Source organism: Gopherus flavomarginatus, chromosome 20, assembly GCF_025201925.1.
Source record: "Gopherus flavomarginatus isolate rGopFla2 chromosome 20, rGopFla2.mat.asm, whole genome shotgun sequence".
In the NCBI taxonomy this organism is placed as follows: Eukaryota; Metazoa; Chordata; order Testudines; family Testudinidae; genus Gopherus; species Gopherus flavomarginatus.
In genome coordinates, this window is record NC_066636.1 from 23,256,815 (window position 1) to 23,274,277 (window position 17,463).

A 17,463-nucleotide genomic window follows, 5' to 3' on the forward strand; every position below is an offset into this window, starting at 1 on the left:
GGGTACTTCTCTGAAAAAGGAAGATCTTGCATCCTATACTGAAGCTGGTCACTGGATTAGTCTACTTTGCTCTAGAATGTTATTGCTCAACCATTCTACTCCTGGTTATGTAGGTTTTACTTATGTCGCTCATGTGATTCTTCCTGTGCTTTGTCAATTACATTGTCCCATTGTAACAAGTGTCTTGTTACAGGATCCAGAGTTCATACAAACTTTAATACGACTGCATTCTTTCCTTGCTCCTACTGCCACTTTTTACTGCAACCCAGGAGCATGCCAGCTGTAGGTAGCCCTTGGGTGTCCTGTTATGATCGTCACCTGTATTCCTGTCCCTAAACTAATGATCACTTGATGGACATCTCTTCAGACTGGAAAGTCCAATTGCATTAGGCTGAAAGTCACTACTGAGCAGAGAGAGAGCACAAAAGATTATTGCAACATTTCAGTCCTGCTTCAGCTCTACTTTGGAGGGATTTAAGTTGTGGAGAAGTCATGAACATAAGAATGGCCTGCAGGGTTAGAACAATGGTCCGTCTAGCCTAGTATCCTATCTTCCAACAGGGGCTAGTGCCAGAGGCTTCAGCAAGAGTGAACGGAAATGGGCAATTTGTCATCCAGGCCCAGATTCTAGCAGTCATGGGCTTAGGGACACTCAGAATATGGGGTTGTCTTCCTGACCAGCTGGCCTACTACACACAGATGGACCTATCTTCTGTGAACTTACCGAATTCTTTTTTGAATCTAGTTATAACTTGGGCCTTGTCCCTGGGAACAAGTTGCAGAGATTGACTGTGTGTTGCATGAAGAGATACTGCCTCACGTTTGTTTTAAACCTGCTGCCTATTAATTTCTTTGGATGACCCCTGGTTCATGTGTTATGTGAAAGGGTAAATAGCACTTCCTGATGCATTTCCATTACATGGTTCATCATTGTATAGACCTCTATCACATCCCCCCTCAATCCTCTCTTTTTCCAAGCTGAACACTCCCTGTGATTTTCTAGAAGCTGTTCTATACCCTTAATCATTTGTGTTGCCCTTCTCTGGACTTTCTCTACATCTTTTCTGAGATGGAGTGACCAGAACTGCATGTGGTATTCCAGGGGTGGCACACCATGGATTTATATAGTGGCATTACAATGTTTTTCTGTCTCAGGATCCTATCCTTTTCCTAATGGTTCCTAACACCCTCTTAGCTTTTTGACTGTTGCTGGACATTCACCAGATATTTTCAGAGACCTACCTGCAGTGAGTTTAAAATCTCTTTCCTGAGGGGTAACAGCTAACTTAAACCACATCCTTGTGTATGTAGAGTTGGGATTATGTTTTTCATTGTGCATTACTTTGCATGTACTAACATGCAATTTCATCTGCCATTTTCTTGCCAGTCACTCAGTTTTGTAAGACCCTTTGTAACTCTTTGCAGTCTACTTTCAACTTAACTATCTTGAGAAACTCTATGTGGTCTGCAAACTTTGCCAACTCACAGTATACCCCACTTTTCCATGTCATTCTGCGTATGTTGAACAGCACTGGACCCAGTACAGCTGCTTGAAGGAGCCAGCTATTTACCTCTTTCCACTTTGAAAACTGAACATTTTTTTCCTACTTCTTTCCTCCCTGTGTTTTCACCAGTTACTTATTCATGAGTGGACCTTCCCTCTTATCCCATAACCGCTTAGTTTACTTAAGAGCTTTTAGTGCAGGAGCTTATCAAAGACTTTCTGAAAATCCAAATACACGTTCTCCACTGGAACACCCTTCTCCACATATTTGTTGACCAACTCAAAGAATTCTAATGATTGGTGAGACGTAATTTCTCGTCACAAAGCCATATTGACTATGCCCCAGTGTATCATGTTCATCTATGTGGCCGATAATTCTGATCTTTAGCAAGTTTCAACCAATTTACCTTGTACAGAATTTAGGAGACTTTTCTCAATATTGGCATCACATTAGTTATCTGCCAGTCATCTCATAGAGAGGCTGATTTAAATGATAGGCCACTTACCACAGTTAGCAGTTCTGCAACCTGATATTTGAATTCCTTCTGAACTTTTGGGGGAAGACTGGTGACTTATTACTATTTCATGTATCAGCTTGTGCTATTGTCCTGGTTATGTGTCCAGCACAGTATTGTAACCCAGAAGGCCTGGTTCCAAGGCCACTGAACTGATTGGAGAGACATTCACACAGTTCCAAAGGATGTTGGCTCAAACACACAGTGTACAGCTAAGGATGAGAATGCTACGCACGCAGAATAATGTTTCCCACTCTACAAGAATTCAGAAGGGTGAATTCCTTCTTGCCGCTAATTAGATACTAGTTGGGATTTAAAGAACAACATGGAATCCTGCACATCCCAGCAGATTGTAATATTGGTACACCTCTGAGTCAGCTTTGTATTTTGAAGTTCTTCAGTGAAGAAGTAATGCAATGGAACTGGATTTAATCCTCTGTCAACACCAAGGAGATAAGTGAGATGATACCAGGAAGGTATGTTGCCAATAAAGCGTTCAGATTAAAGGAATTTCAGGGTGTAATATGCATGTCATCCATATGTGGGATTGGAAATTGAGTAATTGATCAACATGGCAAAGCCATTAAAATAATTAGAGCATAATAATAATTATAATACAAAGCCAGAAAACATTTTGTTCGGGTCAGTGGTAATGTGTGCAAGAAAACATTTTGATTATTGAAAGGGTGTCTCCTATCCTTCCCATTGGCTAAGAAAGCATATAAAAGTGTTTGCAGCTCTGGGTTGTTCTATCCACTTCTCTTGACTTCATCCCCTTGGTGAACTGGGTAAGTCTACTGAATTCAAATTACTCTAGTTGTCGCTTTAGTGATAGTTTTAACTATGGATTCAAACTTCATCAATACTGTGTGATTTTAGCAATAATAATGAAGGTGGTTTTTCTTTCCAAAACAGACTTTCTGAAACTAGTCAGTTGCAGGCCTTAGTGGGTGACAGACTTTAAAAATATTGTGCTGGGATTTTCAAATCCGCATATGGGATTGGGACACCCATTTGCAATAAATATAATAGAGTAGTGCATGTAATTCTATTAGACAATTATAAAAAAATCTCAGCTTTAGACTACTTTAGGAATGGACAGCTTTATTCTGACTCTTTATAGATAAATACAATTGCCAAACTGTCAGCTGACTTCACTGGACTCACAGCTATTTGTCCAAGATGATCATCTGACTCTGCTGTTTCCATGAAATGCTGGAGATCAGTTTTGAAATATAACAATTGAATGGCAACTTGATAGTTCTTTTTAGTTTAGTGGATGATCAAGATCTAGATAAGTTTGAGAAGTTGGAAGTGCTTTATATGAATTTCCCTTCAGGGCAAATCTAGCCCCTAGTTTAGTGATGGTAAGAAGAAATTCTTCTTATGAGCAGTTTCCTCCATAACGGGCCACATCAGGGCTCCTATAATTTTCTATGAAGAGTGTCATGCTGCATAGCATTTGAGACAGGACACTGGATGAGGTGGACCACTGAGCTGACCCACTATGGCAAAACTTAAAGTCTTATGGATAGAAGCTGTAATCTTTGATCCAGACCTTTAGCTGGTACAAGCTGGAACAGCAGTTTTGAATTAAAAGTAGCTCTTACTGACTTCACAGGGTGTTGTGTAGGTTAATGGTTGCATGAAGCAGTGAAAAGGTAACTTGTTTTGAAATTTCTGAGATTTTTTTTTTAAATTGTGTTTGAAGCCTAAGGGGAATAGGTGCGAATGAATAGAACGAAGAAACGGGAGCAGATATGTGGCCTTCAACAAAACCTGTCTACCTGTCTCCCCCCCCTTACTCTAAAACTCAAACCGTGAATCTCTTATTCCAATCTCAACTGTGTCTCAAGGTTTCTTTACTCCCTTCTTTGTTTTTCAGGATTCCCTCCATCACAGAAGATGTCTTACTATCCACCCCAGGATTGTTATCCCGATATATGCCCACGTCCATGTATTGACGTCCGCAACGAGCCGTGTATCTCATCATGCGGAGATTCGACTGCAGTGGTCTACGCACCACCAGTTGTTGTGAGATTCCCGGGACCAACTATGGCTACTTGTCCTCAAGACAGCTTCGTAGGAACCGTCTTACCAAGTTTGCCATTTAGACCTGGTGGCTCATCTGGTTACGGTGGAGGAGCTGGAGGCTCGATCGGTTATGGGGGAGGTTATGGTGGTGGTTACGGAGGAGGTAACAGTGTTGTTGGTTCTGGTGGTGGATTCGGAGGCTCAATCAGTTATGGGGGAGGTTATGGAGGTGGAGCCGGGAGTGGTTATGGGGGTGGTTATGGAGGTGGAGCCGGGGGTGGTTATGGGAGTGGAGCTGGAGGTGGTTATGGGGGTTCTTATGGGGGCTCATATGGTTCTGGGGGTTCACGTGTTTATAGCAGGAAGTCATATAGTAGCATTTCTGGGGGAGGATATTCTGGATTCAACCGTGGAAACTGTGGGCCATGCTAAACCCAGAAGAACGATCCATGGAATGAGAAACAATCAGGAAATGACAAGATAGAGATTCATCACGGATCTAATGGACAATGATGCCTTCAGCTCTGCTTGCAGACTGTAGGTGCTCATCGCCTCTGTAAATCAGACCTATCTGTGTCTTCCGCTTATTACATATTATTGTAGGTTTATGATCCACTTTTGCAGCTTAGTCTTATGTTCCTTTTGTGCTTTGTGCTATTTGACGCTGAACTGGCTAAAACAAGTCACTTGGTTGAAAAAGGGACGTGATTTTCAAACTCTACGGCTTCAAGGCAAAAAGCAGGTCATCTTGTGTGAAAAGCATCACTTTGGAGCGGGTGATTGGTTCTTGCTTGTATTGTAACCCTGAAAACACATTCTTTGTACTCTTCATTAATTCATTCTGCAAGTGTGTACTGCCACTGCTCATTCCCATTAAAAATTATTCTGCATCATAGCGTTGGCCTTCTGTTTTCCTTTCTCCTCCATTCTTTCTATCCAAAGGAATTAGGGTGAAATTCACCCCAGTGCAGATGCTCAGTACCAGCCCCCAGCACTACATCTCCTCAACTCAAGCGAATTACTAAGTAGCAAATCTGGCACATTAACTGGTCAAAAGCATGGTGCTGGCCACCTTCCCAGGAGAGATTTTTTCCCTTGTTCCAAAAATCTCAGAAGGGAATTAGAATATATTTCCCTTCTCTAAATATTGCATAAAATTGTAGACTCATTGAAATATAGGGCTGGAAGGAACCTTGAGAGGTCACCTAGTCCATCCCACTGTGCAGAAGCAGCACCTGACCTGAGTGGACTCTGATTACATGTCTTTATAAAACTTAAGTGATGGAGATTCTACAGCTTCCTTCAGGAGCATGAAATTAATGCTTATCTATCATAGTTAGAAAATTATTGCTAATATCTGACCTAAACTCTCTTGCTGCAGATTAAACCAATTGAATCTCATCTTATCTTCAGCGGGCATGCAGAACAATTGATCAGGATGTTCTTTATAATAGCCCCGTACATACTTGAAAACTGTTATCCATTCCCATGTCAGTTTGCTTTTCTCAAGTCCTCAGTCTCAGGTTTCTAAACCTTTTGTCATTTTTGTAGCTTTCCTATGGACTCTTTCTAGTCTATCCACATCTTCCCTGTTAATGTGTGCTGGGGACAAAACTTCAGCTTAAGCCTTACTAGTGCCTACCAGAGTGGGACTGTTTCCTTCCTAAACCTCATACTTTGCAATTGACTTTATTGAATTTAATTTTGTTTTTTTCAGATGAACTCTTCAATTAGGGAAGCTCATTTTGAATTCTCATCCTGTCTTCCAAAGTGCTTGCAGCCCGTCTCAGCTTGGTGTCCTCTGCAAATGATATCAGTGAACTGTCCATGCTATTATTCAACTGATTAGTGAAAATGTTGAAAAGTAAAAGACCCAGGACAACCTTTTCTGGGTTATTAGCTCTTCCATCTAATTTATGACAATCTTTGAGTGAAAGGGTTTTTAGTTGAATAATGAACTGACACCTACTTACTACACTAGAAACACTTGGCCCGTTGCATGCCCAAAATATTGAAGGCTCTGTTCCTGCAAAATGTATTCATAGAAGATCTGAAAGGCAAGAATTTCAAATATGCATGGTCCTAAAGTCTGCTTGAGACACGTTCACAGAAACAGAGCTCCAGAGAATAGACACTGAGCACTTCTAAAAACCAGGGTTTTTCAGGATATCTCAAAGTAGGCACCAAAATCACCAGTCAGATGTCTGTGCACGATCTTTGCTAAAACAACATTCTCTTTCATCTCCCTATAAGTAAAAAAGATGGTGGTGATATATCACTCATTCTGGGGAGATTACAATCTACTTATCTATCTGAGAATATGGCATAGTCCCCAGTAGCACAGCAGCTAAAGGTTTCCTGGTTGAATTTGTTGAAAGAGGTGATACTCGGTATTATTGCACAATGGATATAAGTACCGAGGCGTCACACAGCAATTAACCCATAAAAGGTTCTTTGGTAAATTTCATTTAGTATTTTTTTCTTTCTGGTGGAGGTGGGACAATCAATGAGACACAATTGCTCTGGGGTACAAAATATATTGGAAGGACAGAACAGGTCATGTGGGGTAGGGGGGACACTGTATGTGAAAGAAAATGTAGAATCAAATGAAGTAACAAAACAACAGCTGCATTTTTGATGGCCTGCAAATTTTTTTAATTAAACCAGAGCGATTAATATAAAAACAGCATTTGTTTTAAATGCGAGTACAGGCCCTCTCACTTTAGTATTTATGGCATTTAGCACATGCTTATTTTGCAGTGTTATTTTTGCTATGTTATTAATTTTTTGTTGTAACTTTTGGAATGCGTTTAAGGAAGCATTAGCTGCTTTTTTAAGTTTTGCAGAAATGTTTACCACTGCTTTTTTTAGCTTTGTCACCCCTAGTTTAGGAATAAGTTTACGTATCAAGAAATGAAATTTTGTTTGCCTGATTACTAGGGGGTTGTTGGCATGTTTAACCTGAGCCCCTTTTAAGGGTGTGAAGAGCTTGTGAGAATAAGTTTTTAGGTTGAGGATTCAGTGTGAGTTTAGTGTGGTTTTTACTTGAACGTTTGATAATATTTTGGCCACACCAAACTCGTTCTGAGGAAGGAATAGGACTGTGGGCTGTACCTTTAAACCTCTCTGAAATTCTCTCCCTGCAAGTGGTGTGGAAAGCTGAGTGGTGGTGGAAAGGAGAATACCAGTCCGATAACTATGGGAAAATGTCTGAGGTTTGGCTTCATTGCTGGGAGGCCCAACGGGTCTCTCTCTTCGATATCCTTGGGTTTGGGTATAAGCTGGCCCTATGTTTTGAGGTCATTGACGGGACCGGGAAGGAACTGGGTTACATCTCCTTAGAAGCCTGTGATCAAACCAGTAGGTTTAGTGTTAGAAATGGAACCTTTTACCCCTTAAAAATTGGTGTAGATACCCAGAGACCTCCCTGCCAGTTTCAAAAGGCCTATATTGCGAAATTGACAGGCGAACTTTATCAAGGGGAGTGGTTTCCTTCATTTCTTCCCTTGTGTCCCATAAATGAGACCCATGCATATTATATGAATGTCTCCTCCGGCATTTTATCACCTCACTCATCCCTTGTAAAAATCTCTGAATGCCAGGGGACGCTAGTAAGCTTTATATCACACTTGTTTGCTGTTACATACTGTGGGGGTATCTTAAACAACATCCATGCCATGCGACATTTGAATGCATCCCATTGGTGGTGCCAGGGCAGGGTATTTGGCAACTCCAAACATCGAGATGTTAGGGTAGCTTGGTGCCACCGAGTAGCAGGAAACTCCCTCACCCTTTATTTACAGAACCCTGATCTGTATTTTATTTGTGGCTATAATGCTTACAAACCTCTCCCGCCGAGTTGGCATGGCCAGTGTGGTGTGGCCAGAGTATTACCAGATGTTCAAGTAAACACCACACTGGACTCATGCCAAATCCTCAACCTGGGGACTTATTCTCACAAGCTCTTCACACCCTTGAAAGGGGCTCTGGTTAAACGTGCCGACAACCCCCTAGTAATCAGGCAAACGGGATTTAATTCTTTATACGTGGACTTATTCCTGGACTAGGGTCTGCGGAGCTGAAAAGGGCAGTGGTAAACATTTCTGCAGAACTTGACAAAGCAGCTAATGCCTCCTTGGATGCTTTCCAAAAGTTACAACAAAAAATTGATGACATAGCAGAAGTAACACTGCAAAATAGGCGTGTGCTAAATGCCATGAATGCTGAAGTAGGGAGGCCTGTGCTCACATTGGGAAAAATGCTATTTTTATATTAATTGCTCTAGTTTAATTGAGGAGGATTTGCAGGCCATCAAGGACGCAGCTGTTGTTTTCCACACTGTATCTCTTGATCATACCCTTAATTTTGAGGACCTCTTCCCAGATCTTGGGTCATGGTTTACTGGTCTTTTCCGTAAAATTATCAAATAGATTGTTTTCTTTCTTTTCTTTCTATGTGTCATTTCAGTAATGTTGCAATGTGCAAAATGTTTGTGTAGTGCTGTTACTAAGGGCTCTACTGTCCATAAGAGAACACAATATCTCTCCCTCCAGCTTGATCACAAATTGCATAACGGGCCTGACAATTTGGATTATCAGGCCCGAAGGGGGGACTGTGACAGTCAGCAGCGACCCCCTAACAGCTAGTAGCCTTATAATAGCTGGCAACCATTAAGGGAAATTGGATATCTCATGGACACAGTAGCCTGAATTTTGGAACTGTCTTCCCTTATCAGCCTTGAGGCAGTTGAAGCTGGTCCTAAGCCAGTTTTTGCTGAGCAGATTGAAGAAGTGCAGGGTTTGCTAACCACCAATCAAATGCTAACACGACCGAAGCCTGTGTGTGAGTGTATATAAAAGATTCTTGGTTTTTGTATGGAATAGAGTTTTTTTGTTCCAAGGTACAGAACTCTCCTTTCTTCTGCAGAATAAAGCAACCTTTCCTTATCCCTGTCTGGCTGTCATTGGATCTCAGCTAGGCGGACCCGACATTTTGGTAACAAGGCCCAACCGAATGTATACCCCAAATAAAAAAAACTAAAGAAGAGCCACCATGGCATAACAACCATGTAAAGAAGCAGTGAGAAATAAAAAGGCATCTTTTAAAAAGTGGAAGTTAAATCCTAGTGAGGTAAATAAAGAGGAGCATAAACACTGCCAAATTAAGCGTAAAAATGTAATAAGAAATGCCAAAAAGGAGTCTGAAGAACAACTAGCCAAAAATTTAAAAGGTAATAACAAAATATTTGTAAAGTAGATCAGAAGCAGGAAGCCTGCTAAACAAACAGTGGGGCCCCTGGATGATCAAGATACAAAAGGAGCACCCAACTGTGTGCTGGGTGAAGAAGTATCTTCTCGTGTTTGATTTAATGCCTATTAATTCATTTGGGTGACCCCTGATTCTTGTGTTATGTGGAGGGGTAAATACTTCATTTTTCCCTTTCTCCACACTACTCATGATTTTACAAACTTCTATCATATTACCCCTTCATCATCTCTTTTTCCAAGAATGAACAGTCCAAGCCTTTTTAATCTCACCTCATATAGAAGTTCTTTCATACCCTTAATCTTTTGTGTTTCCCTTCTCTGGACTTTTTCCAATTCTAATATATCTTTTTTGAGATGGAGTGACCATAACCACATGCATTATCACATGTAGGGTGGACATACATGGATTTATTTAGTAGCATTATGACATTTTCTGTTTTATGACCTATTTCTTTCCTAATGGTTTCTAACATTCTGTTATTTATTTATTATTCCTGCTGTATATTGAGTAAATATTTTCAGAGAACTATTCACAATGACTTCAAGTTCTTTCCTGAGTGGTGATTTCTATTTTAGATCCCATCATTGTTTGTGTATAGTTGGGATTATGGTTTCCAAACCCGTATTACTTTGCATTTGTCAATGTAGAATTTCATCTGTCATTTTCTTGCCCATTCATCCAGTTTTCTAAGACCCTTTTTTAATTCTTTGCAATATGTTTTACACTTAAATACCTTGAGTAATTTGTCAAATCAAAGTTTGCCCCTTTTTCCAGATCATTTATGAACAGGGCAAACAGCACTGATCGTAGTACAGCTCTTTGAGGGAGCCCACGATTTTCCTCTTTGAAAACTGACCATTTCTTTCCTGTCCTTTCCCCCCTATATTTTAACCAGTTACTGATCCATGACAGGATCGTCCCTCTTCTCCCATAACTCTTTATTTTGCTTAAGAGCCTTTGGTGAAGGAGCTTGTCAAAGGCTTTCTGAAGGTCCAAGTACACTTTCTCCCCTGGATCACCCTTGTCCATATATTTGTTGACCAACTCAAAACATTCTAATATACTGGTGAAGCATGATTTCACTTTGTAAAAGCTGTGTTAACTCTTCCCCAAAGTGTCATGTTCATCTGCGTAGCTGATAATTCTGATCTTTACCATAGTTTCAACCAAAGTTCCTGGTGCTGAAGTGAGGCTTACTGGCCTGTAACTGCCAGGATTGCCTTTGGACACTTTTTAAAAAACCAATGTCATATTAGTTATCTGCCACCGAGAGGCTGATTCAAGTGATAAGTTACATACAACAGTTAGCAGTTCTGCAGTTTCATATTTTAGTTCCTTCAGAACTCTTGGGTGAATCCCATCTGGTCCTGTTGACTTATTACCATTTAATTTATCAGTTTGTTCCATTGTCCTGGTTATGGGTCCAGGAGAGTATTGTAACCCAGAAGGCCTGATTCCAAAACCATTTAACAGATTGGAAAGACATTCATGTAGTTCAAAAGGGTGTTGGCTAAAATACAGAGTTTATAGCTAAGGCCTGGTCTACACTATGCGTTTAAACCAAATTTAGCAAGGTTAAACCGATTTAACCCTGCACCCATCCACACAATGAGGCCCTTTATATCAATATAAAGGGCTCTTTAAACCGGTTTCTATACTCCTCTCCGACGAGAGGAGTAGCACTGAAATCTGTATTGCCATGTCGGATTAGGGTTAGTGTGGCCGCAAATCGACGGTATTGGCCTCCGGGCGGTATCCCACAGTGCACCATTGTGACGGCTCTGGAAAGCAATCTGAACTCGGATGCACTGGCCAGGTAGACAGGAAAAGCCCCGCGAACTTTTGAATTTCATTTCCTGTTTGCCCAGCGTGGAGCTCTGATCAGCACGGGTGGCCATGCAGTCCCAAATCCAAAAAGAGCTCCAGCATGGACTGTACGGGAGATACTGGATCTGATTGCTGTATGGGGAGACAAATCTTTTCTATCAGAGCTCTGTTATAGAAGACGAAATGACAAAGTATTTGAAAAAATCTCCAGGCTGTGATACAGAGTCCACAGCACAGTGCTGTGTGACAAGCGTAACGGAAAGCCAAAGAATCAAATGAACACTCATGGAGGGAGGGAGGGGGGACTGAGGATTCGAGCTATCCCACAGTTCCTGCAGTCTCTGAAAAGCATTCTTGGCTGAGCTCCCAATGCCTGAAGGGTCAAAAACATTGTCGCCAGTAGTTCAGGGAATATGTCGTCAATTTACGCCCCCCCCCGCCTCAAAGAAAAGGGAAAAAAATCATTTCTCCCCACTTTTCAATGTCTCCACATGTCTACTGGATGCTGCTGGTAGATGGGGTGCTGCAGCGCTAAACAGCAGCATCCTCTCCCCTCCCTTCCCAGGTGGCAGACGGTACAGTACAAAATTACTGATAGCCGTCCTCGTCATCATCCTGTGAGTGCTCCTGGCTAGCCTCGATGAAGTCGACCGGGGGCGCCTGGGTAAAAATGGGAATGACTCCCCATCATTCCTGGCAGACGGTACAAAATGCTAGGTAACCGTCCTCATCATAGCAGCTGGAGCCTGAGCTCCATCAGCCCCATCCACCCCCCCCTTTTGTGTCTAAAGAAAAGATTCTGTACTCCCTGGACTATCATAGCAGCGGGAGGTTGCGTTCCTCTCCCCCCTACTCTTTAATGTTCTGCCTGGTCTATCATAGCAGCTGGAGGCTGCCTCCCCCTCACTTTATCTCGCTAAAAAGTCAGTGTTTCTTATTCCTGCATTCTTTATTACTTTATTACAGTGCTACTCCTCTCGTCGGGGAGGAATATAGAAACCGGTTTAAAGAGATTTAGGTTGGACATTAGGAAAAAGTTTCTAACTGTCAGGGTAGTTAAACACTGGAATAGATTGCCTAGGGAAGTTGTGGAATCTCCATCTCTGGAGATATTTAAGAGTAGGTTAGATAAATGTCTATTAGGGATGGTCTAGACAGTATTTGGTCCTGCCATGAGGGCAGGGGACTGGACTCGATGACCTCTCGAGGTCCCTTCCAGTACTAGAGTCTATGAATCTATGAATCACACAAATGGGGGGACGCTGCCACGATAGCCCAGGAGGGGTGTGGGAGGAGGGAAGCAACAGCTGGGGTTGTTGCAGGGACACCCCGCCCCCAGAATGTCATGCAGCTCATCATTTCTGCGGGATCTCTGGGGCTCTGACCCGGAGTGGCTGTGCTCTCTGGCTCTTTAGTAGACTTGCCCCATATTCTAGGCAGGACTGACTCTATTTTTAGACAAAACATAAAGAAGGGAATGACCCTGGGAGTCATTCCCATTTTTGTCCATGCGTCCCCAGCCAACCTCAGCGAGGCCAGCCAGGAGCACCCATGACAGCAGCAGACGGTACAAAATACTTGATAACCATCATCACCATTTCCTAATTGCAAAAGGTACAAAACGATTGAAAACCATCATCTCATTTCCAAATTACAATGGCAGACAGTGCAATAGGGATAGTAACCATCTCTGCTACCTTGCAAAGACAAATGAATGCTGCTGTGTAGCACTGCAGTACCACCTCTGTCAGCAGCATCCAGTACACATACGGTGACAGTGACAAAAGGCAAAACAGGCTCCATGGTTGCCATGCTATGGCGTCTGCCAGGGCAATCCAGGGAGAAAGGGCGTGAAATGATTGTCTGCCGTTGCTTTCACGGAGGAAGGATTGAGTGACGACATTTACCCAGAATCACTGCAACACTGTTTTTGCACCATCATGCATTGGGATCTCAACCCAGAATTCCAGTGGGCGGGGGGGACTGCGGGAACTATGGGATAGCTAGAGGATAGCTACCCACAGTGCAACGGTCCAGAAATAGACGCTAGCCTCAGTACGTAGACGCACACCGCAGAATTATTGTGCTTTGTGTGGCCGCATGCACTCGACTTTATACAATCTGTTTTACAAAACTGGTTTATGTAAAATCAGAATAATCCTGTAGTGTAGACATACCCTAAGAGTAGAGATGCTAAGCATGGAGACTAATGTCTCCCACTCTGGAAGGATTTACAAGGGTGAACTCTACCTTGCCACTAATTAGAACCTACTTGAGATTTAAAGAACTAAAACAAAAACCCGTGCACGACAGTGCATTGCAATATTGACACACCTCCGAGTCTTGCTCCTATTTTGAAGTACTTCAATGGAGAATTAATCAAATGGAACTACATTTATACTTGTGTCAACAATGAGGTGATCAGTGAGATGATAAAAGTCTTGCCCTTAAAGATTTCAGATTAAAGGAAATGCTGAATGTAATGTGCATGCCATCCTATGTTGGACTAGAAATTGAGTAATGGATCAACTATGGCAAAGGCACTACAATAATTAAAGGATTTACCAAAGCAGGTAATAATTTTAATTTCTCAGCTGTAAGGCATGCAAAAAATATTTTGTTTGGCTATTGATGAGATCTTGGTACAGAGAGGGTATCTCCTATCCTTCTCACATGCTAAGAAAACATATAAAAGTGCTTGCAAAGCCTGGTTCTTTTATCCACTTCTTTTCACTTCATCTCCTTGGTGAACTGAGTAAGTCTGTTAGATTCAAATTGCTCCAGTTGTTGCTTTAGTGATAGTTTAAACTATGACCTAAATCTGCACCAAGACTCTGGGACTTTAGCAATGTTAGGTGGGTAGATTTTTCTTTCCATAAGAGACTTTCTCTAACTAGTCAGTTGCAGGACTTGGTGGATGCCGACTTTAAAAATATAATCCTGGGACTTTCAATTCCTCATATTTGACTGGAACACCCATTCTCAATGGTTATAAAAGGACAGGGCACTTAAATCCATTAGACAATTATGAAAAATCTCAGCTTTAAGCTACTTTGGTAATGAACAGCTTTACTTAGTCTGACTCTTTATAGATAAAAACAATTGCCAGACCATCAGCTGACTTCACTGGACTCACAGCTATTTGTATACTATGAGCCCATCATCTAATTCTACTGTTTCCGTAAAACACTGGAGATCAGCTTTGAAATATGTATAACAATTGAACGGCAACTTGATTGTTCTTTTTAGTTTACTGCACCATCTAGATCTAGATAAGTTTGAGAAGTTGAAATTGCTTTATATGAATTTTCCCTCAGGGCAAGCCTAGCCCCTGCTTTGTTGATACGAGGAAGAAATTCTCCTTATGAGTGGTTTCCTCCAAACGGGCTACGTCAGAGCTACCATAATTTCCTCTACACAGTGTGGTGTTGCACAGCATTAGAGACAAGACACTGAATTAATTCAACCACTGATTTGATCTAGTATATCACCTGGGTGCAACTTGTAATCTTTGATTCAGATCTTTATCTTGTGTAATTTAAAATAGCATCTTTGAATTAATGGCAGTTATGATGGCTTAAATCAGAATGGGGTTCTAGCTCCTATTTTGAGCTGTTTTAAAAAGGACACTTGCATTATTAACAGTGTCTTTCCACTTCTTTCTGGTAAAACTTTCCAAAATTATTTGAAATAGCCAGTCATCCATGATGGAAATATTTTCAGCTGTGGGTTTGGTATTTTTAACTCAACGCTCCTGGGCTGTTGAGAACAGAAGGTCCTGTGGTCATGTCATAAGACAGGGACTCAAGGAATCTGCATTTGGTTTCTTCATTTGATTTTCTGTTTGATCTTGGTCACACTGAAGTCTTCCAAACTGGTAACATTGCAGGCACCTAAATTCCCTCAGCACATGTACAAAACCACTAAGGTCCTGGTGTTACCAAGATGCTCAGTGTCCTGGCCCCAGTGGGAATTTCCCCCTGATTTCACCTGTGGGTCAGGGTCCGGTAGGTTTTCTAGGCACACACCTACCAGTTCAAGACCTACAGTGGAGACAGCTGAAGGTGACCACATCAGGGCTTTTGTGGGCGGGTGGCATGAGATTTTCCCAGAATACCCTTAGAGGACTCTGCTAGGATATAGGAGACCTCACTCAGTCAGACTTGGAGCAGAAACTTGACTCCAGATCTCAGACCTCCCACATGGGCTCCTTACCCTCAGTTACTGTTTCTTACTCTTTGTTTGTATAACGACTGTCACAATGGGGCCCTATTCTCAGTTGCAGCAATTAAGAGCTACTGGAATTTCCTAATGATCAATTCTATCACCCATAACAATTAGGAAGGTCTAAATTCTGTTTTGAGCTCATTCAGTGACTCAACAATGGTAGTGGGCAAGTCCACTGAGCCTCTGTGCTATTAGAATTGCTTCCCAGGGAACATAACAACTCACTTTACCTGTGTGTTGTGCAACTTAATGGTTGCAAGAAACAGTGAAAATGTAATTTGTTATGAAACTGCTAGGAATTATTATAATTCTTATTTATTAATTATATTATTATTATTACTTTGTTTCTGAAGCCAAAGGGGGGAGTAGGTGCACAGGAATAGAAGGAAAAAATGGGAGTAGATATGTGGCCTTCTACAAAACCTACCTACTTACCTATCTGTCCCCTCGTATCCTACAGCTCAAACTCAAACACTTATTCCACTCTCTGTTGTGTCTTATGTTTTCTTTGCTCTCTCCTGTGTTTTTCAGGATTCTGTCCATCACAGAAGATGTCTTACTCCAAAGATCTGTGTTGCCTACCCCAGGATTATTGTTCTGATATATGCCCACGCAAATATACTGATGTCTGCAATGAGCCGTGTGTCACATCATGTGGAGATTCAACTGCAGTGGTCTATGTGCCACCAGTTGTTGTGAGATTCCCAGGACCAACTCTGGCTACTTGCCCTCAAGACAGCATTGTGGGAACCACCTTACCAAATTTTCCCACAAGACCTGGAGGCTTCTTTGGTTCTAGTGGTGGTTTCAGTGGCTCATTCAGTTCTGGGGGAGGTTACGGTGGTGGTTATGGGGGAGGCTACGGTGGTGGTTATGGAGGAGGTTACAGTGATGGTTATGGAGGAGGTTAAGGTGGTGGTTTCGAGGGTGGACTCAGGTATGGTTATGGAGGCTCATATGGCTATGGGGGCCTATGCGGTTATGGCAGGAGGTCAAGACGTAACTTTACCATTTCTAGGGGAGGATATTATGGGTCTGGCTATGGAAATTGTGGGCCATGATAAACCCAGAAGAACGATCCATGGAATGAGAAACAATCAGGAAATGACAAGATAGAAATTCGTCCCTGAGCTAATGGACAATGATGCTTACAAACCCTCTTGAACTCTGTGGGCTGTGGTTGTTCATCACCTCCATAAAACAGGTCTAGGTACATCTTCCCTTGTTACATAATATCCAGAGCTTAAGATATAATTGTTTTGCAGGTTAATCTTATGGTCCTCTTGTGCTTTGTGCTATTTGATGTTAACCAGGGTAACACTAGTTATTGGATTGAAAAGGGAGATGATTTTCAAACTCTGCATCTTCAAGAAAGCAGAACATCCTGTGTGAAATGCATCACATTGGAGTGGGTGATGGGCTTTAGATCTTCTTATAACCCTGAAGATATATTCTCTTTACTGTGCAATAATTTATCCTGCAAGTGTGTACTCCACTGCTCATCCTCATTAAAATTTATGCTGCATTGTAGCATTGGCCTTCTGGTTTTCCTTTCTCCTCTATTCCTTCTTTCCAAAGGGCTTTGGGTGAAATTTGCCCCTATACAGATGGTCAGTACCAGCCCCATGCACTCCATCAGTCCCATTGAAGCACATAAGTAAGAAGCAAAAGGGGTAAATTAACTGGTTAATAGCATTGTGCAGGCCATCTGCACAGCAGAGAATTTCCCCCTTGTTAGATGTCTTAGATAGAATGGAACTAGAATATATTGCCCTGCTCTACATATTATATAGAATTGTAGAATCCTTGAAATATAGGGCTGAAGAGACCTTGAGATGTCATCACATTCAGCCCCCTTTGCTGAGGCAGGACCCAGTAAACTTAAACCATCCCTAACAGGTGTTTGTGTAACCTTTTCTTAGAACTTACAATGAGGAGGATTCCACAACTTCTCTTGGAAACCTAAAAGCAATGCTTTACTAGCATTATATTTAGAAAGTTATTGCTAATATTTACCTAAATCTCCCTTGCTGCAGATTAAGCCAGTTACATCTCATTTTGTCTTCAGCACACATGAAAAACAATTGA

General features: G+C 41.8%; 1 protein-coding gene and 1 pseudogene across 1 annotated transcript; both read left to right on the forward strand.

The window, feature by feature from the left end:
• The first annotated feature begins 3,924 nt into the window (after positions 1-3,924).
• LOC127038463 (scale keratin-like) lies at positions 3,925-4,544 on the forward strand. The gene has a single exon (XM_050931092.1). It carries the CDS (start codon positions 3,925-3,927, stop codon positions 4,483-4,485), a length of 561 nt encoding a protein of 186 aa, XP_050787049.1. The 3' UTR covers positions 4,486-4,544.
• An 11,382-nt stretch (positions 4,545-15,926) lies between these two features.
• On the forward strand, positions 15,927-16,436 carry LOC127038472 (scale keratin-like; annotated as a pseudogene).
• Positions 16,437-17,463: the final 1,027 nt, after the last annotated feature.

Coding starts and splice junctions, on each gene's coding strand:
- LOC127038463 (XM_050931092.1), top strand. CDS start 3,925: ATGTCTTACTATCCACCCCAGGATTGTTATCCCGATATATGCCCACGT.